The 24824-nt window shown below is 49.4% G+C and overlaps 1 protein-coding gene across 2 annotated transcripts in view; it reads right to left on the bottom strand.

Annotated features, from left to right (window-relative positions):
* The window catches only part of NXN (nucleoredoxin), a 743311-nt gene extending 726472 nt beyond the window's left edge, over positions 1–16839 (bottom strand). The window contains exon 1 of one of the 2 annotated variants that reach the window (XM_069615174.1): positions 15963–16839. In XM_069615174.1, the coding sequence (XP_069471275.1) occupies positions 15963–16283 (321 nt within the window). In that variant the 5' untranslated portion in view covers positions 16284–16839. Of the gene's footprint in view, positions 1–15820; positions 15913–15962 lie in introns of those variants that run through there. The other variant, XM_069615175.1, reaches the window with a different exon arrangement.
* Positions 16840–24824: the final 7985 nt, after the last annotated feature.

Consider the following 24824-nt stretch of genomic DNA (forward strand, 5'->3'; position numbering starts at 1 on the left):
GACCTGACCTTCCACAGTACAGACATAACTGCTGCTGTCTCCTTTTATCCCTTTCCGCTTTAGTCAAGGGGGATCTGACCACCCCCGATTTGCATTGGTTCTCCTGAACCTTCCGTTGTTCGGGCAGTATCGTCCTTTGAACGCACATACATAGGGCGAGGGTCCGGTCTGGTTCGATCTGCTCTTCGGTCCTGCAACCTATGATCCAGTTGAACAACAAGGTCAATGAATTCTGAGCAGTCTTTCGGGGGGTTCACTACTTGTGCGAGAACATCCTTGAGCTCCCCCTCAACCCCTGATGAAATAACATGGTTCTCTTCTCCACTGGCCATTCTGCTTCAACTACGAGTATATTGAACGTGGCTATGTATGTTAATAGGTCTTGATTCCCTTGGCGTAGGGACAGAAGTTCGTTGTCTAATGCCTGCCCATGGGTATGACAGGCGAACAGCTTTTCCATCTCCTGCTGAAAGCCCTTGAAGTCATGCAGCAAAGGATCGTTTTGGGCCACAAAGGGTACAGACCAGTCCGCGGCGCTACCACAACGGTAGGATAGCATAAAAGCAACCCGTGATTGGTCATTCGGAAAGGCCCCTGGCCTACAAAGGCAGTGCAGGCAGCACTGGTTCATGAACGTTGCAAACCTCTTGGAATCCCCCGTAAATCGTTCGGGCGGGGCCAAGGGAACTGCCCCAGGAAGGGTTATCTGAACGGGATTGGCTGATGGCGCTGGCATCGAGGACACGCTTCGTGGCAATGGTGCATGCTCTGCTTGTGACTGGAGAAGTTGCCGGCTTAAATCATCAGTGCGTTCTTTGGCTACTATCAGTGCTCTCCTCAGGCTGTTGGTCTCCTGCCTGGCTGCATGTACTTCGGAACGTAGCTGCCCCAACATGTGGGCTAACTGGTCGGTTTCTGATGTTTCCATGACGCCCAGGTGGATTTTGATGTGAGGCATTGCATTCTGTAACGCTCACCTGGTATCCACGGGGACGTCACTCAACCTGTTCTGACCTTTTATGACCTCGAACCCTTCCCTGCAGGCTATTCGACTGGAGACTGGGCATGAAACACAGGATTGGTAGAGTTTAATTCCCTATTGTCTCTGTGTGCTTGAACCCCTTCTTCCCCGGGGTCCAACCCTTCCCTTTGATCCACAGCTCACCTTGTTTTCTTGGATAGTGTGCTCTCAGTCCTGCCTTCAGCGCAGGGGCGCGTTGATTGATGCGGGCTCATTGCTGCCTAGTTACTTCACTGGCAAGAGTCCGACAGGTAAGTATAATGAGTCTTTTGAACAGTTCTCTAACTTCGTTCCTTTCCTTCCTTAAATGATGGCCGGGGTCTGGGGATGGCGGCGTGCTGCTGAGATGAGTAGCGCTGAAGGTGAGCGAGAGCGCGATGCGCGATGCACCCCTTTCGTATTTGTATTGAACCGAGTTATTTTTTTGTGTCTTTTAGGCGCTGTGACATTTTCAGCGTGGATGCTGGTTATGAAGAACAAATGCGGTGAGTAAGCGCGGTATGCGACGCCTCTAGATGTTTCCACGCTAACTTGGAGAGTCTTTTCCCTCCAGCAGATGGATGAGAAGTTCCGGAGACAAGAGTTCCCCCAGAGCGGCTGGGATTCAGGTAAGCGTTTGAAGCTCGTACAGTATTTAAAAATAAACGAAGATTTGCAGAATGCTTACTAATGCCTTTTTTCTGTTCTTTTCCCTTTTCCTTAGGAAGCGGCATGCCGGGATGGGAATGACACCGCCGAAGATGCCCGCAGAACAGAAGGAGCGATGAATGATGAGCAGAAGCGCTGCAAGGTAAGGCTGTTCCTATCGGTGTTCTTGCAGGAGATGAGCGCAGAAGAAAGATGCAGGCCTACTGGAGACAGATCCGAACACGACGAGTGTCACGTTGCAGGCGCAGAAATGCAAAGCATGTTTCTCAGCCTGGGCGTGGCTTAAATAGTCTCTGGGTATCCCAGGTGTCTCTGGGCTGAACCACACCCAAAAGACTAGACCGCACATGCAGTTCTGGGAACCGAAATATGTGGGGGCATCCATCTTGTCCCCATCAACGCACTACAAGTCCAATCCCCAATGTTATCCTATGGGAGTGGGCGAGTCTGGTGCCACAAGCGCCAAGTCTGACTCCAAGTGGGTCTTTGGAGGGATGGAGAGGCCCTTGAGGGCCATGTAGGTGATCGTGGCCTGGCTCCAGCCTGACATCTTGGAGGGCTGGGGACATGAGGGGCAGGAATCATGACAGAGTAATGACATGAGAGAGGAGTTATATCAACCGATACAGCGAGATATAGGATAGGAGGAAAAAGCAACAATAGAATGCTGAGATGGGAGATCCAGAGTGACTAAGAAACAGACCGCAAAATGTGGCACCATAACACTTAAGGTGAGAGGCAGAGGTCAGAAAATGAGAGATAGGGGAAACAAAGTAGCAAGGGGAAGGAGAGATGGAGCAAAAATAAGGAGTAGCTGTCAAGCAGGTAGTGCCAGGCAGCAATAGTAGGCCCGAGAGGCAGAGAAGTGATGCTGATAGAGGGAGGGACTTGATTTATGAATCACCCTATATAGCTAGCTGGCATCTGTAGTAACTCTCAAAAGAGTTTGTGCCCAAGTATCATGAAGATGAAGCTGGGTAGTATGCATCTACAAGGTTCTTGTGTGGGGAAAATGATTTCCACAGATGCAATAAATTATTTAGAACCACTTTGAAATACTGCTGTTTTGTCACTTATGTTTTCAAACACAGTTTTAATTTTACGCACAAATTGGATAGTTGTCAAACACTTTTTACTCTCTTGCGAAGGAGGAAAATCGTTGTTACCTCTTTTGAAATTGGATGTACTCTCCGATATTAAAAATTGAGAGTAAAATACTGTCACTCCAAAATCCTATCTGGAGCACTGGATACACCTCCTATTCAACGCAATATTGCAGTGTTTGGACACCTATACACAAATCATTAAGCTTCACCACGTGGATGACTCATAGACACAAGGGGAAGAGACAGCCTGAATGTGGACACCCCGGAATTCTTTGTTGGATGAAGTTGTTGGGGTCATCTCCACTTATGCCGGAGTACTGATAATTTGGGAGGTGGGTGGGGGGTAGGTGGGGGGGCATAAATCTGATCCTAGATTTGGGACTTGATAGAACTGGGACAGGCTCCCAGACCCATCTCCAGGTCTGCCCACCAGTTACTGACATGGAGGACCTCCAACTAAGAGATGCTTGAGGCCTTAGACACACGACGGCCAGAGAATTTACTTACTATTCGCCATCACACGACATGGCTTTGCGCATGGATACTTTTCTGGTTTCCAGCATGCTGCTGGGCACGATAGCTGAGGCACACATTCAACCACGCACACTGTCTGACCACTCCCTTGTAATCCTTCATATGTGAACTGATCGACCCCCTAACCAAGCTAACTGCTGGAGATTCAAGTCAGACGTTAGAAAGACATGGTCTTTAAATCGGACATCAAAACTGACATCAAATTTTTCTTTTCCAATAATAAAAATGGAGATGCGTCTCAGGGAATCCGTTGGCAGCCATTTAAAGTATTTATACGGGGAATGTCAATCTCCAGGGAGGCGGCTGTATTCAAAACAATGAGGAGGGACCTCCAAAAATGAGAAGACCGCCTTAAGACTCTTGAGGGAGAACATGCCGAACGTCAGACTCCAATACGCTGGCGATTATCCCTTCTAAACTGGAACTATTTAGGTCACACGCCAAATGCGAGGTCCACTTTTCTGCTCGCCCAGTGGCAGCCAGCAAGTATGGGGAACGGAAACTTCCTGGTAGGACACTGGCCAGAGTGGTCAGAACTGAGCGTGGTCAAACCCGGGTGGATAGTATACTAGATGACCTGCGGGTAGCCAAAAACAGTGACCAGGATGTTCGAGGTGTCCCGCAGATTTTATGGCTCGCCATATGGGGCGAACCTTCGCCATGGCCCTTCGGACATAATGGCCTGAAGACTTAGACCACAAGCGAAGGAAAGCTTCAGTGCTCCTCTTACTATGGACAAATTAGTATCGGCAATAGGAGATCCCCCCATCTCTCTTATGAAGGTTGATACAAAAATCTTTGTGAAAGAACTTGCAAAACACATCCTTCCACTGCTTCCCCATATTGTCCACCAGGATCAGGTGGTTTGTCCCTCGAAGGGCTACATCCCTTAACATAAGACGACTGTTTAATGTGCTTGCAAGAATAGATCCGACCTCCGAGACCGTGGCGGCCACACTTGATGCCCAGAAAGCGTTTGATATAGTCTCCTGGGAGTACCTGTATGCTGTTCTGGACAAAATGGTCATCGGCCCAGAGATGCTCGGATTAATCAAACTCCTGTACACAGCCCCCCTTGCAAGGGTAATGGTCAACTCCTTAGGAAGGGGCACACGTCAGGGGTACCCCTTTTCTCCTATATTGTTCGTACTGGCCATTGAGCCAATGGCGGACTTCGTACGAGACCGACACCATCACCGCGGTATTAGTCTTCTGGGCTCCCCAGAAATAATCTCACTTTATGCAGACCATGTTCTGCTTCATATACAAAACCTGCTAGTCAATTTACACCCTATTATCCGAGAAATTATACGCTTTGGTTAGAGCCTCCCGCATTCTGGATAACTACACTGTCATTGAAGGCTACGTCAGAGAAAGTCGCCAGGTGGTCCCCACTTCCCAGATCACTGGCGTGGAGGCTCTCCCTAGTTAAGATGATCCTGTGTCCAAACTACCCAATCTGGCTAGATAAGGCAATCTTTACCAGGATACACAACATGCTTTCGCAATTCCTATGGCATGCTGGGGCTGTGCGCAAGAAATGGGTTGATATGACCCCTGCCTATGCAGAAGGCAGATTTTCTGCCCCTCACCTTGAAATCTATTGGTTAGCAGTCCAGGCCCAATTTGCATCTCACTGGTATGGGGTTGCCCCACCACCCCTCATGTAAAGCTGGAAGGACTGGCCACGGGAAGATCGGATCTTCGGACTCTCATCCTAGATTGGAGATACACGGATAGCTTCCCATTTGACCCCGTACTTACGACATTACATGCATGGCGCTTAATCTTTCTTCGGACTGGGGCACTTCACCCATATTACAAGTGGCTTCCCTTATGGACATTCCTGGGATTAGGCCCCATATGGATAAAGCTGTGAGCAGACATTGGGAGGGTCTGGGTTATCACGCATTGGCAGATCTATTTCCAGATGGGTCCTTCATCTCCTTCACAAACCTGGCATCAAGTACGCAAAGGCACGGCTACGAAACTGATACAATACTATAGACTAAGACCAGCGGTCACCGCACTGTGGCCCGAGTACCCTTCGGAACCCCCAGAAAATGCTGAGTTGGTGTATATTGCCAACTCTAGTACCTGTCACGGTATCCTTTCCACCCTGTATAAAAATGATCCTGCAAAAAAACTTCCTGTCCAGCCCTTACAATCAGGAACAAGCGGTCAGAGGACCTAGAGTCTGAATTCTCCGATATACATTGTAGGAATATGTTTCTGCATACTCGTAATGTTTCCCTAAACTCCAGGTGAGACTTATGCAATACAAGCTACTGAACCGATTTTATTATACTTCCTGAAAACAATGGGTAAAAGGCCTGTCATGGGGGAACAGACCTGTCCACAGTGCTACTGCCTCAAAGCTGACCATATACACATATCCTGGGAATGCCCCCCTTGAAGAATTCTGGGTTACAGTTATGAGGATTCTTTCTGAAATTGTCAATGTTACACTGGTCCCTGCTTCGCTGGGGCTACTATTTGGGTGGGGAAAGAACAAATTGGCAGAAAAAGTCACGATCCACAGCGCTTGTAAGTATAAGTTAGACAAAGAGCATCAAGGCTGGAGGTATCTGGGTAGTGTGGATATACTGCCAGTATGATTCCACTGAGTTAAGTACAAATGCAACACGAACAAGTCCCAGTTTCACTGCGCCAAGTATAGCAAAATAAAAATCGGGAATCCAAGTGATTTGTATGAAAGCGCATTGATTTTTTCAGTCTGTCTAAACAGCCGACCAGCTTTAACCGCAATTGCGAAGCCTTCAGAGTACTTTTTGGGCATTGTCCCTTCAGCTTAAATTTCAGGCTCTATCCCCATTAAGCCTCAGATGAAGAGCCGTGGAATGCTTGAAACACGTGTTAGGCTGTTGCTTGTACTAAACCTTGGACTTTAAAGGTTGTTCTTTCATACAAATCACTTGGATTCCCACCATCCCCAGAATCCTGGCTAGTGGACTTAACAAGGACCCAGAATTGTGAAGATGCTTATATTGAGACATGGCCAACTACCTCCAGACCTAAGGACACTTGGGCGGAATACCCATCCAACCTAGCCAACCAGGCCCAGGAGTAGGCAGTCTGCTGCCATATCCCACCAGGCTGCATGTCTATTCATTGCCATGTAAGCTCCTCTGCGTTCTACACGTATACAGTGTTGTACAAGGATCCTGATACTGTTTTCGGTGTTAAGCACTGAACCTGCCATGGTTAAATACAAGTTTTAAAAATAAATAAACAGCAAGACCTCCACAGGGTACGATGTGCCATGGTGCCACACCAGACCCTTGATGTAAATCCAGGATTTGGTGCTGCACAATGGAAAGTGGGAAAGGAGAATGGCACAAAATATGCAACAATTATATACATGCTCCAACATGGATAAATGAAAACCAATGTCCAGAAAACATAAAACCGCTCACACAGTATTCTTTGTGTTTCAAATCAAATGGAACAATAATGCTGGGGACGAATAGCGGTTGCAGGAGGACGATGGTCATCCAGCGTTTTAAAAGGGGACTGCAGCTGTGATGGACACCTAGTGGGCGTGTGGAATGAGAGCATATGCCCAGCAGCCACCAGATGGAAGGGGGTGTGCGCATTGGTAACACTCCACAATTGGTCACTCTCCACAATCCCATTTTAGTGCCCCGCACAGACTTGATAACACTCAATGAGTTGTCCACGTATAAAGAAAAAGAGCCAGCCGACAAAGAAACACACACAAGCTAAAAAGGAAGAAAAGCAACTACATCTCGGCGGAATCCACCAAGAGCCTAGGAAACATTCCAACTCATTTGAAATTGTTCAGATCAGCATCTGTCTTTTTTACTTCTCCTGCTTCCTGGGGTACAAGCTACAACCAATGCAAAATGGTTGCATATCACGCACTACAAACTCCTTCAACTGGCATGCAACCGAAAAGGGACTCAACGTGGTGCATAAAGAACTATGGGCTCTACGACTGATGACCCTTCAAAATTGCTTCATTTTGGATCTTATGACAGCGATGGAGGGGGGGGGGGGTGTGCGATAAGATAGGGAGCAAGTGTTGTATTGCAATTCCTGCTAATGATGCCGCAAATGGAGCAATCACAGATGCACTAGAGGAAATAAGAACAATACATCAGAGAATGGTAAAAGAAACACAAGACACTTGATCAGCAACTGACGATTCATTATTCACCTGTGCAACCAGCTAACTTGTAGCAGCATTTAAAATAACTGTCCCTGTGCTCGTCGCGATCCTCATCACCACCTGCATCGGTCGTCTAAGCATCCAATGGTGTAAGTGCCGCCAGCATATGAACACTTGAATAATGGCATTACAATAAAATTGAGCTTGAGGAGGTATTATGTGAGTAACACCCCAGTATGAATGAAAGACTGAATGAATTAGAAATAATGTTCACAGCACGCCCACCAGACTTGGAAAATTACAAAGCATTATGGGGAAAGTATTCACCTGATGGAACAAAGATACTGATTTATGGGAACAAAGATACTGATTTATGGGGAAGATTTGGATAGGTATGAGGGAGGAAGGGGACATGGCCAGGGTAACAAAAGTGTGGGTGTGCAAGGAAAAGGGTTGAGGGGCAGAAGTATTGATAGAAACATTGTTGGAAGGGGGGAATGTGTTTACGGTGCTAATTCAGACAGAGTAAAAGAGGGGAAACGGAGGGAGCCGCTACAAGGGAATTGACACAGGTATTCTAAGCCACAGACGCCCCGTACAAAGGGCTTTACCGGGAACGTTATGGTGTAATGATACATTGGATCTAACACATAGTCCAAGATTCTGTCCTATGATTAGCTAAAGAAGAGGAGAACAAAAATAGCGCCATTATAAGCACACCTCGTGGGAAATCGCTTGGGCCGGCTGAACCTGGGAAGCCTCAATCTGAAACACGTGACAAATACCACCGGGGGTGGGGCTCAAGCTGCTCATCACGAGAAAGCCAACATAACTAGAACTGGGTGATGTAATTACAGGGTGGTCAGCCAAACTAGCCGCCTTACATGGCAACGGGGAAGGTGGCTATGTACCAGTGTGCTGGACACAGGACTGCCAATGCCCATCGGCAGGCGGCTGTGTGAAAGGAACACTGGACAGAGTGGCGTTCCTGGGAGGACCAACCAGACAGTAAGTTCTTGAGTTCTGGGGGAGGGGGAGGAGGAAGAGGCCATCCTCCAAACTATCTACTATAGAGTTTGCGAAGGCCATTATCCAACAGGTATCTTGTGAATGTCCCTCTTCCCACCAGCTGCAGGGTCTTGTGTTCTGTTCTCCATGGTGCTGACCAATGGCAGTGTATAAAGTTCCGGCGGTAAGCACAAATATTACTTCAGTAATAACAAGTTGTTCCGGAGCAGGGGGTCAATAAAAGTGGTACCACATGTGGGAGGCATTGTAATGGGAACTGTTAAAACTGTTTGCTTCAATTACGCTTCACTAATCAATGTAAACTTTGAGGAGGTGAGGTCTACGAACCAATGAAATCTCTGGGAAACACAGAAAAAGTGAATTCTCCAACTTGCAATTGTTTCGATTGATTTCCGATTGTATTTCTTGGTATAAAACTACTGATTGTATTCCATTCAGATGTCAGCATTTCGATCAAAGCCTATCCACTGTTCTGTTTGGTTTGTGCTAACCCAGCTGTAATAAACAGTGTTGCCTCTTGCCCAGTGTTTGCTCTACTTTTTATGTACATTTTTCTTTCTTTTTTATTATGCTGTAATTGGTGGACCCCCAATTTATACTCCTATATCCCGCTTAAGCACCTCTCCAGTCTATTGTTATTGTTATTGTTATTTTGCACTTATATAGCGCCTTATATACCATTGGTATGGTCTGAAGGCGCTGGTAGGTTGAACGCCCTTGGGAACCGAAGTTCAGATCAGTAGAGAGAGTAGGGAGAGTCAAAAGGTGCGTGTGTGCACCGGATATGTGTGCAGCTCGTGCGGTACACAAAGTAATAGCTGATTCTTATTGGTAGGTGTGGTGGTTGAGAGATCAGGAGAATGTGTTCGTTCTGGCAGGATTTATCCGGAACGGATGTGGCTGCGTTAGGCCTGAGGAGAACGCCTGGCTGGGGGTGTGAGACCAGCAGTGTTTACATAGAATGATGTGGAGTAAGCGGTGGATGTTCGTATGGGAACAGTTATACCGAATGGTGTCATAGTATCTCTGTGTTCTAGTTGAGTGGTGATGTAAAGGAGAGAGTAAGCGTGGGGTGTGGTAAGAATGGTTATATGCTCTTTCAATGTGCAAACTTCTGAAATCACTTTCACAGAGAGGCTACCGGGCGAACTTCTAAGTATAATTTTCCATACAGAGGCTATTGGGAACGTTTCTAAATTCAGTTTATCAGCGAGGCTACTAGGCACACTTCTAAGTGTAACACTCGCGGAGGCTATTGGGTACACTTCTAAATGCAAATTTTCACAGAGCGTCTACTGGGCTACATTTCTAAGTTCAATTTTCCAGAGAGGTTATTGGGCAAACTTCTACTTGAGACTTTCCAGGGTGTCTATTGGATACACTTCTATAATCAACTTTCACGGATGCTATTGGTAGCACTTCTAAATGCAGCTTTCACAGTGTGGCTAATGGGCACACTTCTAGATGCAGCTTTCACAGAGGATATTGGGCCCATATCTAAATTCAATTTTCCACAGAGAGGCTACTGGGCGCACTATTAACTTCATTTTCCAGCGAGGCTATTGGGGATACTTCCAAATTCAGTTTTCCAGCGAGGCTATTAGGAACATTTCTAAATTCAATTTACCAGGGAGGCTATTGGGCACACCTCTAAATGTAACTCATTGCGGCTAATGGGTACACCTCTAAATTTCACAGAGGGGTTGTTGGGCACACTTCTGAAAGCAACTTTCACAGAGTGGTTATTGGGAACACTACTAAATTCACAGCGAGGTTATTGGGCACACTTCTAATGGAACTTTCCAGAGTGTCTATTGGGTTCATTTCTAAATGCGGCTTTCCAGAGTGTCTATTGGGCACACTACTGAATGCAATTTTCATAGAGTGGCTATTGGGCTCATTTCTAAATGCATCTTTCACAGAGGATCTTGGGCACACATCTAAATTCAATTTACCAGAGAGGCTATTGGGCACATTTCTAAGCTTGACGGAGAGGCTGTAGGGCACACTTTCTAAATGCAACTTTTACATGCTAACTTTCACAATTCCGCCAAGGAGTGGAGATGCCAACTTTCACAGTTTTAGAGTGGACATGCTAACTTTCACAATTCCGTCTAGGAGTGGACATGCCAACTTTCACAGTTTTAGAGTGGACATGCTAACTTTCACAATTCCGTCTAGGAGTGGACATGCTAACTTTCACAGTTCTAGAGTGGACATGCTAACTTTCACAGTTCTAGAGTGGACATGCTAACTTTCACAAATTCCGTCTAGGAGTGGACATGCTAACTTTCACAGTTCTAGAGTGGACATGCTAACTTTCACAATTCCATCTAGGAGTGGGCATGCCAACTTTCACAATTCCGTCTAGGAGTGGACATGCTAACTTTCACAGTTCTAGAGTGGACATGCTAACTTTCACAATTCCATCTAGGGGTGGACATGCCAACTTTCACAATTCCGTCTAGGAGTGGACATGCTAGCTTTCACAAATTCCGTCTAGGAGTGGACATGCTAACTTTCACAGTTCTAGAGTGGACATGCGAACTTTCACAATTCCGTCTAGGAGTGGACATGCCAACTTTCACAGTTTTAGAGTAGACATGCTAACTTTCATAATTCCGTCTAGGAGTGGACATGCCAACTTTCACAGTTTTAGAGTGGACATGCTAACTTTCACAATTCCGTCTAGGAGTGGACATGCCAACTTTCACAGTTTTAGAGTGGACATGCTAACTTTCACAACTCCGTCTAGGAGTGGACATGCTAACTTTCACAGTTTTAGAGTGGACATGCTAACTTTCACAATTCCGTCTAGGAGTGGACATGCCAACTTTCACAGTTTTAGAGTGGACATGTTAACTTTCACAATTCTGTCTAGGAGTGGACATGCCAACTTTCACAGTTTTAGAGTGGACATGCTAACTTTCACAATTCCGTCTAGGAGTGGACATGCCAACTTTCACAGTTTTAGAGTGGACATGCTAACTTTCACAATTCCGTCTAGGAGTGGACATGCCAACTTTCACAGTTTTAGAGTGGACATGCTAACTTTCACAATTCCGTCTAGGAGTGGACATGCCAACTTTCACAGTTTTAGAGTGGACATGCTAACTTTCATAATTCCGTCTAGGAGTGGACATGCTAACTATCACAGTTCTAGAGTGGACATGCTAACTTTCACAAATTCCGTCTAGGAGTGGACATGCTAACTTGCACAGTTCTAGAGTGGACATGCCAACTTTCACAATTCCGTCTAGGAGTGGACATGCTAACTTTCACAATTCCGTCTAGGAGTGGACATGCTAACTTTCACAGTTCTAGAGTGGACATGCTAACTTTCACAAATTCTGTCTAGGAGTGGACATGCTAACTTTCACAATTCCGTCTAGGAGTGGACATGCTAACTTTCACAATTCCATCTAGGAGTGGACATGCTAACTTTCACAGTTCTAGAGTGGACATGCTAACTTTCACAAATTCTGTCTAGGAGTGGACATGCTAACTTTCACAATTCCGTCTAGGAGTGGACATGCTAACTTTCACAGTTCTAGAGTGGACATGCTAACTTTCACAAATTCTGTCTAGGAGTGGACATGCTAACTTTCACAATTCCGTCTAGGAGTGGACATGCTAACTTTCACAATTCCGTCTAGGAGTGGACATGCCAACTTTCACAATTCCGTCTAGGAGTGGACATGCTAACTTTCACAATTCCGTCTAGGAGTGGACATGCTAACTTTCACAGTTCTAGAGTGGACATGCTAACTTTCACAATTCCGTCTAGGAGTGGACATGCCAACTTTCACAATTCCGTCTAGGAGTGGACATGCTAACTTTCACAGTTCTAGAGTGGACATGCTAACTTTCACAAATTCTGTCTAGGAGTGGACATGCTAACATTATGGCAATCTATGTTATTTGGTGGTAAAATAGAGTGGCGTGGGCTTTCTGGAGTGGAGTGATTGCTCTACTCCCCTACCCATTCCACACTCACGGTTTTGGTGGTGTCTGTTGGTTGCTGGCTTCCTTGGCGTCCCCTGCGGACACCTGCTGACACTTCCTGGAGCCGCCTCTGTTGGAGCCGCCCTTGGCCATGGGGCCCTTAGCCGCTGGGGCTGCCGGGCAGAGGGCTGCCCTGGGAGGACCAGTGATGAAGGGTTCACGGCCCAATCAGAGCGGGGATGGGCGGGAATCCGGAAGAGGGTGCGGGGTGGGAGAGGGATGCGCCGGGGGTCTGGGGGCCTAGTTGCCACCAATAGAGGTGTGCCGGGCCCGGATGGGCTTTCTTACCTCGCGTCGGCTGCCTGCAGTGAATGCAGGGGCCGGCGCGAGGAGGGTCGCTAGACCCTTTGGGCCAGGGCTCACGGCCCAATCAGAGCGGGGATGGGCGGGTTGGGAGGCGGGAGGGGAGCGGGAATCCGGAAGAGGGTGCGGGGTGGGAGAGGGATGCGCCGGGGGTCTGGGGGCCTAGTTGCCACCAATAGAGGTGTGCCGGGCCCGGATGGGCTTTCTTACCTCGCGTCGGCTGCCTGCAGTGAATGCAGGGGCCGGCGCGAGGAGGGTCGCTAGACCCTTTGGGCCAGGGCTCACGGCCCAATCAGAGCGGGGATGGGCGGGTTGGGAGGCGGGAGGGGAGCGGGAATCCGGAAGAGGGTGCGGGGTGGGAGAGGGATGCGCCGGGGGTCTGGGGGCCTAGTTGCCACCAATAGAGGTGTGCCGGGCCCGGATGGGCTTTCTTACCTCGCGTCGGCTGCCTGCAGTGAATGCAGGGGCCGGCGCGAGGAGGGTCGCTAGACCCTTTGGGCCAGGGCTCACGGCCCAATCAGAGCGGGGATGGGCGGGTTGGGAGGCGGGAGGGGAGCGGGAATCCGGAAGAGGGTGCGGGGTGGGAGAGGGATGCGCCGGGGGTCTGGGGGCCTAGTTGCCACCAATAGAGGTGTGCAGGGCCCGGATGGGCTTTCTTACCTCGCGTCGGCTGCCTGCAGTGAATGATAAGAAACCACACCACGTACCGAGCACTTTCTCTCACGAAGACTAATAACTAATAACTAATCACGTTAAAACAAGCATCCATACTTGATATGATAGGTTATTTATAAACGCACTTAATAAGAGGTTTCCAAGCGCAGACCCGGGGATCAAACCTGTGTTGCTCCGTGTCATCTTGCTTCCAGGACAAGCACGTTGCCGCTGAGCTATCCTCCCGAGCTCTTACAACCACTTCCCTCTTCCCAAGTGTCTTTCTCACAGAATTGGCAATTCATGACCTTAATCCGCCCAACGCTCTTCTATCCACAAACCAAGATCTGACAATAGCCTGGGGGCACAATATGCTATTTAGCAGGCAACATTAGCCATCAGAAGACCACCAACTGGATGAGCACAATATAAATAGGAAATAGCGGAACATAATACTGTGAATGATGTGGGCGTATCTACTTTGCTTACAGGTTCACCAACATAATCCTAAACCTATGTTGGTTTAAAGTATGCACTAACAGTGAAAGCACCGTTTCAAAATTATGAACATGTGCCCAAAATTGGTTCATTTTTTTTTTAATAAAGTATGCATATATGAAAACTGAAAAGTAAACACAAAATGGATGTATTCAATGCAATGTGAATTTGTAAATTGTTCCCAAAATACTAAACAGCCAAGAGATTTTTGCTTGTGAACACACAAACAAAAATAAAGAACTCTGCACATTGGACTTGCTATCACAGTGATGCCATACCCAAAGGGGGGCGGGGACGGGGTGGGTGGAAATCCACTCAACAATACATTAATCTAAGAAATAATGCAGCTATTTAAAAAAAATAACAATAAGCAGCAATGTTACATAATTTAAATGGTCTTGGAAAAATAGGCCTGCTGAGTTCCTTCGAGGGAAAGGGTCAAACCAGCAAAGCATCACCTGAAGAGATCAGGCCCACTGCAGGAGGCAACCCATTCTGAAACTAAGTGTGATGGAAAGAAATAAGCATTGGCAAAGCTAGTACGTTTTGGCTGTCACGCCCACTCCGAATGCCCCATAAACCTCACGACATAACTAAAGGACAGCAGAAACGTTCACAGCATTAAAGAACTTAACACAAGGCAGAACAAACAAAAAAGTAGTCCAAAGCAAACAGTCCTGCCTGAAACTAAGCCTCATGTAGAACGTTGACCTTTCAGTAAATCACAATGCTATAAACATATATAGGATGGGGGTAATGACATTACTAAACGGGTGAATTACTAATACACACCAATACTAGGGGGAGTTGTTGGGTGCACTGAACCAAACATATTGGAGGGTATGAATGAACAGTTACAAAAAAATAAAATAAAGGAGCGGTAGATTCGAGACAAAAAAGGGAATGGAAAAAGCTCTGGTGTGAGGCGGACATTGAAGTAAGGTGTGCAAAAGATTGGGAGGGGGCGCCAGGAGGATACGCTCGGGCTGCTCCCGAAGAACATCAAAGGATGAACAAGTGGGTGAATCAAAGTGAGGAATGGCTTGGTGCAAATTAGATAGAAAGCTAGGGAAGTTAAAAGACAGATAAGCGAGTTGTGAAAGCCAGACGTAAAGGGAACATTTAGAAAGGTCAAAAAAGGTGTTTATGGTAGAGGGGGGGGGGCTGGGGAATACAAAAATGGGATCTAGGAAGGTCAAAAAGAGGAATCTTGGAAGGCCAGAAACTAAGTAGGAAGGTACTTTCCACACCCAAACAAAGAGTCCTCGGCCTGCCCACAAAGCTCTTACTTGCACTTTAAAGATACTTCGCTCTCCACCTTAATTAAGATGGGCTTCTCCTGACTGAACTCTAGCTGGTCACACCTACAGACTATGCATGCAAACCTTTATCACCACCCATCCCTAGCTTTCCGTTACCTATTCTTGGCTCACTCCGCCCTAGACTTGCCGGTAAAATAGCTCAGCGGGTTGAGCGCTCGCTGCTGCGATGAGCGTGATCTGCAGGTCTCAGGTTCGAATGCCGGCAAGGCCAACTCAGCCTTTCATCCTTCCGAGGTCGATAAATGAGTACGAATTTCGGTTGGGTGATATTGTATGTAAATATGTGCTCTGTAATGCGCTATATAAATAACACATCATTATCATTAGACTTCTGCACACACCTGCCACCCCTTTAGGATCAATGGAATGCTTCTCCCCCCGACCCATCCCCTTTTTCTGCACCATGTAACAGGATCCCTCTCCCTCCCTTCAGAAGCCTTGTTCAGATTCACCCTTACCCAGAGGCAGCGGATATTTGTCTTAAGCATTGAAACTCTGCCCTTATCAACCCCCCTGTCCCTCGCCTTGGGCGGAGCTCCTAACCCACCATGTACGCCGGGGGCACGCGCCTACTGATGCCTCTTCGCTGCTTCTCACCCCTCCCCACGGATCCGTAGCTGTCCCTTTTCACCGCGACCTGTACCCTTCACTCGCCCAGTTCCTGTTGCCCCATGCCCCGCCCTCCTCACCTTGCGGTGCCGCTCCTTGTGCGGCAGGCACACCCACGGCATGTCCCTGGTGAAGTCCCTCCACTGCTCGTGGTCCTGGTCTGAAGACACGAAGACAATCTCTAAGCGACCAGGGGCACCGCTGCGGCGGAAGCGGTCATAGAAGTCGGCCAGACTGGCGCTGAATTGCCGGCAGGGCCCACTCAGGCTGCTCCCGAAGAAGAGACCGAGAAGGGCGCCGCTGGCGGATGCCAGGGACCGCACGTCCACTTCGGCCGGCGTGTCCCCCCCGGACACCAGGCTCTCCCCGAGAAGGGCTACGGCTGGCCCTGTCTCCGACATGATCGTAGGGGGAGATGTTAGTGACGGGGGGCAGTGGGGCTGCACGGGACGGGCACTTCTGTGCACCCACACCGGCCACCTCTACGTGCAAAGCAAGGGGAGGGCAGGATTTGCGGGGCACCACCTCTCGTCACAGAACAGTGAATTCACTGGGCCCTCCGTTCTCTCACAGCCGTTCCTAGCCGGCTGCCCCCTTTGAAGCCGATGTTCGTCGCTCGCCGACCTCTCTCCTTAGCCCGGCCGGCAGGGGCTGACACGGTTGTCGGCGCCTAGGCTACCAGAGCTTCAGACTGGCGCACGCGCGCACCCCCGCTGTCAACGGCAGCCACGCGCGCTCACGCTCACAGTTGCTCAGTGAAGTTGGTACTGACACCTCTTGGACGGAATGCACAGTGCAGGTTAGTGAGTGACGCAGGCGCTGCCCATTCCTCCATTGGCTGATGGCTGGCTGCCCGAGCTCGCAACTGAACCGAGAAACTTCTGAGAGTGCGCTTGAGGAGTCAGTACGGTTTTGCGGTGGTTGCAGTATGTACAGTGCCTTCTCAAGGGCACCCGTGAAGGAGTTAACGAAAACCCCGCAACGGTATTTTAAGACGTGTCGTGCTGCGTGCATGAACAATGCTTGGTGGATGAATGATTACATGCGGACCTTTGATTGATGGTGGGTGCTTGTGGGGCGAGCCTTCGTTTGCGTACACGCGTGGCCCTAGTTTTCCTTCTAGAAGACAGTGACACCCATGGAGACATAAGGCATTCAAGTATAATATATTTGAACGCCTTCAGAGACACACTTAAAGAGTTATGAATATAAGCCCTTGTTTATTTGGCGTTTTCTACATGATGTGATGTGCGAGCATCGGACCGCCTTGTACTAACACGCACACAAGCACTGAGCCATGACACATGCGACCATGCTTTCCAAGGTCCCGGCGGCAACTGTAGCACGGACGTTCTTTATTCAAAACACGCATGCGCGGCCCACAACGAGGCTCGCGTATGTGTTGTGTACACTGACAACGTCACATCCCTTTTTTTCTTTAATTAAAACACACTTACATCGAACACAACAGTCCAACATGCACAACAATAAGGTTACCCGTCGGGGTCGCTGACCTAACTGGACTGCCAGCTCAGTCTCCTGAGTCCAGGACGTAATCCTTCAAACGAGCCGGCGGCCGGTGATTATGTCGCACCGGATATCTGGGACTGTTCTGGGGGATCGCTCCTGGGCACTCCACCCGCGGCAGCCCTTGCGGTGAGGCATCTGTTCCGGGGCTCTCCGCCCCCCTTTCCGATGGGGATCCCTCGTCTGGGCCTGCCTCCTCACTGGGAACGTCCACCTTCTTGAAAAAGGATTGGTTGCGGGTGATGGTCCCTCACTCGTGGGCCGCGGTGACCATGGTTCCCTTCACGTGGGTAACGGTCAACGGCTGGGGTTCGTATGGTAGTGCCAACTTCCCTTCCAGTCGACGGTTCCGCACCAGCACTGAATCACCTATGGCTATCTCCTTGTCTTGCAAGCCTCTCCTCGCACTTTCCTTCATGTTGCGTGCCGCTCGTTCCTCCCGGACTTTCTTGTTGTCAATGACCCTGGGTTCTTGGCCCTCTATCTCCAGGATCAAACCTCTCGGGCAGCGCCCAAATAGTGCTTCGGCTGGGGCGCGACCCCCGTGGACTGGTGGGGCGTGGCTCGGTATTCCCTTAGGAACTCGACCAATTTCTGCCGGAAATCATTCCCTCCGTTGGCGGATATTCTGAACACTTTGTTGAGGGTCCGCATCATTCTCTCTGCTTCACCATTGGCCAGAGGGAAGAGACCTTTCGATGTTGGATGCCTTTTTCTTTCAAGTACTGCGCAAACTGGGTTCCCGTGAAAGGGGGTCCATTGTCCGAGCACAACAGTTCGGGGAACCCATGCATGGCAAACATACGGTCCAGCGCCCTAGTGGTGTGTTCATTCGCTGTTGATTCAACCACTTCCACCTCCGGGTACTTCGACCATTGGTCAACCACCGCCAAAAAATACATGCCCCTTCCCATTGATCCAAAGTCAGCATGGATGGTGCCCCACGGCTTCTCACTCCGTTCCATGGAACTGATGGGTGGAGCCCTCTCAACCGGACTCGCTGCTTGGCACGGCAAACACCTCTTCACAAACAATTCCACCAAACTTTCCAGATCGGGGAACCATACCTTGGGTCTGAGCCGCGCCTTTGTCTTGGCGATACCCTGGTGCCCTGTATGGGCTAGTTCCAGGACGCGGTTCCTTAGGGCTTGTGGAATGACTATTTGCCTTCCCCGCAGCAGTAGTCCATCTTCCGAAATCAAAGTTCGTCCCTCACCTTCCAGAGCGCCTGAAGGTCCTTCTGCGCCCTCTTTTCCCGCCTGGAGTTATTTTGAAGCATCTCCTTCCAGTCACCACTTCTCACCGCCGCCTTGACAATCTGAGACACTTCATCCATCTCCGACTCCTCGGCCACGGCTACCCTGGATAGAGCCATGGGCATCGCGCTCTCCACCACGTGGCACACCAACTCTTGGCAATCCAACACTTCACTGGGGCCATCCGCCCGCTCATGATTCGGGTGGTGTGAGAGGTAGTCCACCGGATTATTGATCCCACAGTCTGTAGACAAGCTTAACCCCGTACTCAATTAGCGCTAGCATCCAGCGCTCTATCCTTGGGGGAGGTTTCGACGATACGCCCGCCAGGATGGGCAGGAGCGGCTTGTGGTCAGTCACGACCGTAACTGGCTTGCCCAGAATGTACAGACGAAAATGGCGGCAACCCCACAGAATGGCCAACGCCTCTCTCTCAATTTGCGAGTAGCGCTTTTCCATGTCCGTCAGAGCTTTACTCGCATATGCAATGGGGTGCATGTCCCCTCTATTGTCGGCCTGCATAAGGACAGCCCCCAGACCCACCGGGCTGGCGTCAACGACAATCACCGATTCTGCGGTGGGGTCAAAGTACGCCATTGTGTCCCGATCAGACAGAGCTTTCTTGATCTCCTGAAACGCCTCTTGCTCTCTCCTGTCCCACACCCAGACGGCATCGTTCCTGGTCAAGGCCCTGAGAGGCTCAGACAGGGACGCCAACCCCTTGATGAAACGCCCGCAGTAGTTGACCATCCCAGGAAGCTACGTACTTCTGTGGGAGACTGGGGCCCGCCGCTTCGTGGATGTCCTTAACCTTTTCAGGATCTGGCGAGACGCTGCTGGCATGGAAGATGAAACTGAAAAACCCAATTCTGTCCTTGAAAAACTCACATTTGTCACGGTGCAGAGTGAGACCCAACTCGCTCAACCTTCGCAGGGTACGCTCCAGTCTCTTCATGTGCTCTGCCTTGGATTCTGCAAAGACCAAAATGTCATCACTCATATTGAGCACGCCTTTTATGCCAGCCAGCGCACCCCTGATGGCATTTTGAAAAACATCCGCCGCAGAGGAAATGCCAAAACTCAGGCATTTAAACGGATAGATGCCCTCGTGTGTAGTAAATGTCGTAATATATCTGGAATCTGGGTGGCGCTCTAGCTGGTGATAGCCCGACCTCAGATCCAGCTTCGAGAACACTCTGGCCCCTTGTAGTTCCCCCACAATGTCATCCAGGGTTGGAGTCAGATGTCTTTCGCGTTTAATGGCGGCATTCGGGAGGCGCATGTCCACGCAGATGCGTACCGCCCCCGGCTGCTTCGGTTTCGGCACCACTACGATGGGCGAAAACCAGGGCGTTGGCCCCTCCACCCTCTCAATGATGTCCATTTCGACCAGAAGTTGAAGCTCCTTCTCCACTTGCTCCCTGAGGTGGAACGGGATCCTTCGATGTTTGAGGGCGGTGGGCCGGATGGTATCATCGATATGTAGCCGCACTGGGGGGCCCTTCAGCTTGCCCACTCCCTGAAAGATACCAGTGAATCTGGTCAGCAGTTGGTCAATGTCCACCTGGTAAACCTCAAGGGCAAGTGCACCAGGTCCAGCGCCTCTGACGCCGCACAACTGAGAAGCGAGTGCTGGCTGATGTCTGTGACAAAAAAACAGGCTTCGATGGTCCTAGTCCCTCTGGTATCAGGTGCCACAAACACCCCTTGAATAGGTAGCGGAGTGTCGCCGCCAAAGGTGAAAATCTTTGCCGTTGACGCATCCAATGGTGGTGGTCTCGGGATTGCCATATAGTGATCAGTGGCAAGCACACATACAGAGGCTCCTGTGTCAATCAGTACCTGCATCGGGACACCTTGAATGTCAACCACACACTTGGGCTGTCTCTTTTTCCGTGCTCCCGTCGCAAGGTTCGAAATGAAAAAGACCTCTTCTTCCTCTTCCTCTTCTTCTGCGATATCTAGTCTCTGGACATCTTGCTCCAGTGTCGCACCACTGCGTTGTCTCCTAAACCCGGCACCATTGGGCCTAGCCGGTCCTTTTTGCGTGGCCACCGGTGCCGGGGCACGACACATCCTGGCATAATGGCCCGGACCATTGCATGTTCTTGATTTGGCGGGACAGTCATCAGAGTGGGGCAGGTCATATCCGCAGTATTGGCAAATGGTCGCTGATCCGTGTGCTGGAGTTGTCTCCTGGCGTTTCTGGCTCCAACGCGCCTTCGATTAAACTTTCCTCCCCACTGCAAATGCCTCTTCCGACCTTCCAGGACGCACAGCAGCGTCCATCTTGGCACCTCTTGTCTCAGCCAACTCATCCACCCTGCCACTGTCTTATATTTGGACAAGAGACAATCCCGGCTCCTGCAGCACCTGTCTTTGTAATTTGCCCGAACTGCACCCTTGAATCACTTGATTGCGGACCATACCCTCTTCATTGTCCCACCTACAGGTGGTAGCCATCTGCCGCAGGCGTGCGCAGAACTGATCAAGTGATTCCTCCTCCCGCTGTTTCTCACCACAGAATAAAAATCTGTCGAAGTCCACGTTGGATAGAGGAACAAAATACTTCTTGAGGGCCATTTTTACGGCATCGTACGTCATCACTTGTAGGTTTAGAGACTCATATATGCGGAGAACGTCCATCCCTGCCGAATAGAGCAACGTCGCCCTCTTGGCATCATCGTTGGTCTCTCCGGTCGCTGCAAAATACATATCTCATTTTTTTATCCACAGCAACCATTTTGGGCCCAATTTTGAGGGTGGACCTGAAGTGTCAAATTCCTGCAAGGGTAACAATGAACCCTGTTGTCTGCGCACTACCGTTTGCGTCGCCGACGCTTCTCCGTCAATGTCCGTCATCTTCGTCAGTCGCACAGGCACCTCCCTATAGGGAGTCACAAACGTGACTCTGTGCTACGACGATGTTCCACTGCCAGGCTCCCTACGGTACTTGGACAGTTCTGCAGTCCTCTTGGAACGAAGCGCTACAAACACTTCAGCGTTTTATCTTCCATTAGCACGTGGGCAGTGCACGAGAACCCTCGCGGGCCGCTACTGCATTCCTGTCTGAGGCTAACGGTATCGCCATCGCTCGCTTCGGATTCAGGATGCACAACGAAGAAAATGTTTGTGGTTGACACGTCGGTGCATGTCGTAAGTGCTCACTTCGTTGTGCCTCGGGCCGCCCTGTACTAACACGCACATGCACACAAGCACTGAGCCATGACACATGCGACCATGCTTTCCAAGGTCCCGGCGGCAACTGCCGCACGGACGTTCTTTATTCAAAACGCGCATGCGCGGCCCACAACGATGCTCGCGCATGCGTTGTGTACACTTGCAACGTCACACATGATATGATGTGGCATTTATAACGCGCCTGTTCATTAGTGTTTCTAGGCGCGACAAGACAAGGAGGGGGAAACAAAGGGAGGCCAAAATAACGATTTTTACTAGGCCTGCCATTCAGATCCTACTACATGTATAGTACAGGAAGTCCGTCCAGCTTTCACATTTGATGCTTTCATGTTCATTTTATAGTGTTACTGCATCCTTTTCATTTAATACATTTCAAATATCAATAACAGTAACTAAGCAAAACAGACTTTCAATACTTTGACGTGTTAGTGGTCATCTGGCAGCAGTCCCTTCAATTGAATAAAATGTATTAGATGAAAACGAAAGTAAAAGAAAATCCCAGAAGTGAAGTAGGGTGTCCCCCATGACATAAAATCCTATGGCAAACCGAATGCCTTGTGAAATGCTCCTGAAGTATGCTATCTCTTTGGTCCATAGCTCCCTGGTGTGTCACCCCTCTGGTCCTGGCTGCTCTGGTCTGTTGCCTCTTTGGTCCTTGGCTGCTGTGATGAGACACTCGCCTCTGGTCCTATGATCCCTTGTGAGTCCATGGCACCACGGCGAAACTCCAGCAAAACAAACAAGTACAAAATGCTTTCTTTTTCAGTGTGCTCTTCCTCCCTAAAATAACTTTCAAAGCCCCAAATTCCCACGGTTGCCCGGTGTATCTTTGCAATCAAATTTGGTACAGATTGGAGAAAGACATGTTAATAATAACAACTTCAAAATCTTTCTATCTCCTACCTTTTATAGACAAGACATCTTAGACAACTACAACATAGCGGCTCCCACTACCAGAGTGAGTCTCTTTGACTTCCGCTCCCCCCTCCTTACAACTTAACAGCCAGGCCCCTACCACTGCTCCCCATCAAGCAAGCCTCTAAACCCACCCAACCATCTGCTATACCCTCATCTCCCACACTTATAACAGGAACCCTTATATGCTCGATCAATCCCAGCACATGCCCTTGATATCAATGACCTCATTACCTCGCACAACCTTGCCCTGTTAGTGGTAACAGAAACCTGGCTCCAAGCAGCCGCTTGTCCTGCCCTGCCCCTAGCCCTACCTGACGGAGTCACTATCCTCCGTAACGACAGACCAGACTCCAGAGGAGGAGGTGTAGCACTCATTTACAAAGACTCCCACCAAGTGAGACCAACAAATATCCCAGCAGAAGGCACTCACGAGCACCTCTCTGTTACTTTGACACCACCACCCCCACAGACAGACTCACTTTCCATGTCATCTACTGCCCTCCAGGCCCCACTAAATCATTTGAGGAGGACCTACTCCACTGCCTGGGCAACAACATCAAGCCATCCTCCAGAATCATCATGCTGGGTGACATAAACCTTGGCCTCAATGATCCTGCAGACCTACATGTCAGCTCCAGGCTTTACACAATGTGTCACAACACCCACCCACTCCAGAGGTAGGAGCCTGGATTGGATAGCTGATTTTAACAGCCAGATCACCATCACCTCCAATACCCCTTGTCCCTGGTCAGACCACCATATACTGAAGATCAACTTCCCGTCCTCCACACGTCCCGCACCTGCCCTTCCTGTTCTCCCACCCACATTGGCCCGCGTCACACACAAGATGACTGAGTCCATCTCGCCCCTCCTCTCGAAACGACAACCTGAATACACTCACTCAGACGACCCGAACATCCTTGCAAATATATACACCACTACACTCACTCAGGCAGTTAACACCATAGCCCCTTTGGCGGTGCGCAAGGCCAAACCTGCAGGTCACATCAACACCTGGTTCACTCCTGCCCTCCAGACACTGCGTAGCTCTAAACGCCTAGCACAAGACACCTGAATAAAATCATCCACAGACGATCACAAAACCACTTTCAGAACCTCTGCCAATGCCAAAATATACAAAAAAGCCATCACCACTGCCAAATCGCTAGTCTACAACACCAGAATTAGTAATGCCTCCTCCAATTCCAAATAATTATTCAAAATACTATCATATAAAACTGTGGGAGCCAACAAGGGACATTGCTGCTGTGTGCCCTTACTCTGTGGTTGATCGACTGGTCAGCGACGGCCACCGCCAGGGCCGAAATCAGGCCCACACAATGGTCAAGGACAAAATGAAACGGTAGGCCCTACAGAGCAAAACGGACCATTTCACAGTGGGTGTCCTCCAAAGGCCCATAGCCCAAGCTTCAGATACCGCAGACATGAGAGGCGGGCTGCAGGACCCGCCCATCTACCTCACTTATGTCATGACAGTCATTGGTGAATCGAGGTCATCTCTGGAAGGAAAGATAGGCGGCCTGTCTACAGAGGTGTCCTTCCTCAGACAGTGTCTCCGTAACCGTGGCATCAAGAGTAGGTCTCAGAATCTGTAGGTTTGTCACTCACACTTTCCTTCCCACTAGCCCACTCCTCACCTGATGATTCTGTGTGGGTCTTTACGGATTCGTCTGATGAGCTTTCCGGCTTTTCCCTCCAGGCTGTCTTTGTCGTTGTCTTGACGATCTTATTCTTCTGTTTGACGAAATAGGAGCGAGCTCCCCCGGAGGCCACCTTGCCTATAAGCAATTAACCCGGCAGCGGGGAACTCCGGGGAGCCCACCCCAAACCAGGGAAAAGCCTTGCCGAAAAACCCTGGAATATTGTGTAGCTGTAGCTGGCAGGAAGTTGTTGGCGTGTGTCCGTACTTCAATAACCAGCATGCACTGGTAAGTGTTCTTTGTGAATAGGTATTACGGTCCAGTGCGGAACAGCACAAACAGTACAGTACTCCAAAGAACTTGGACAACGAAGTGTTCC

The sequence above is a fragment of the Ambystoma mexicanum genome, chromosome 9, assembly GCF_040938575.1.
Source record: "Ambystoma mexicanum isolate Mex_15411 chromosome 9, UKY_AmexF1_1, whole genome shotgun sequence".
Taxonomy (NCBI): domain Eukaryota; kingdom Metazoa; phylum Chordata; class Amphibia; order Caudata; family Ambystomatidae; genus Ambystoma; species Ambystoma mexicanum.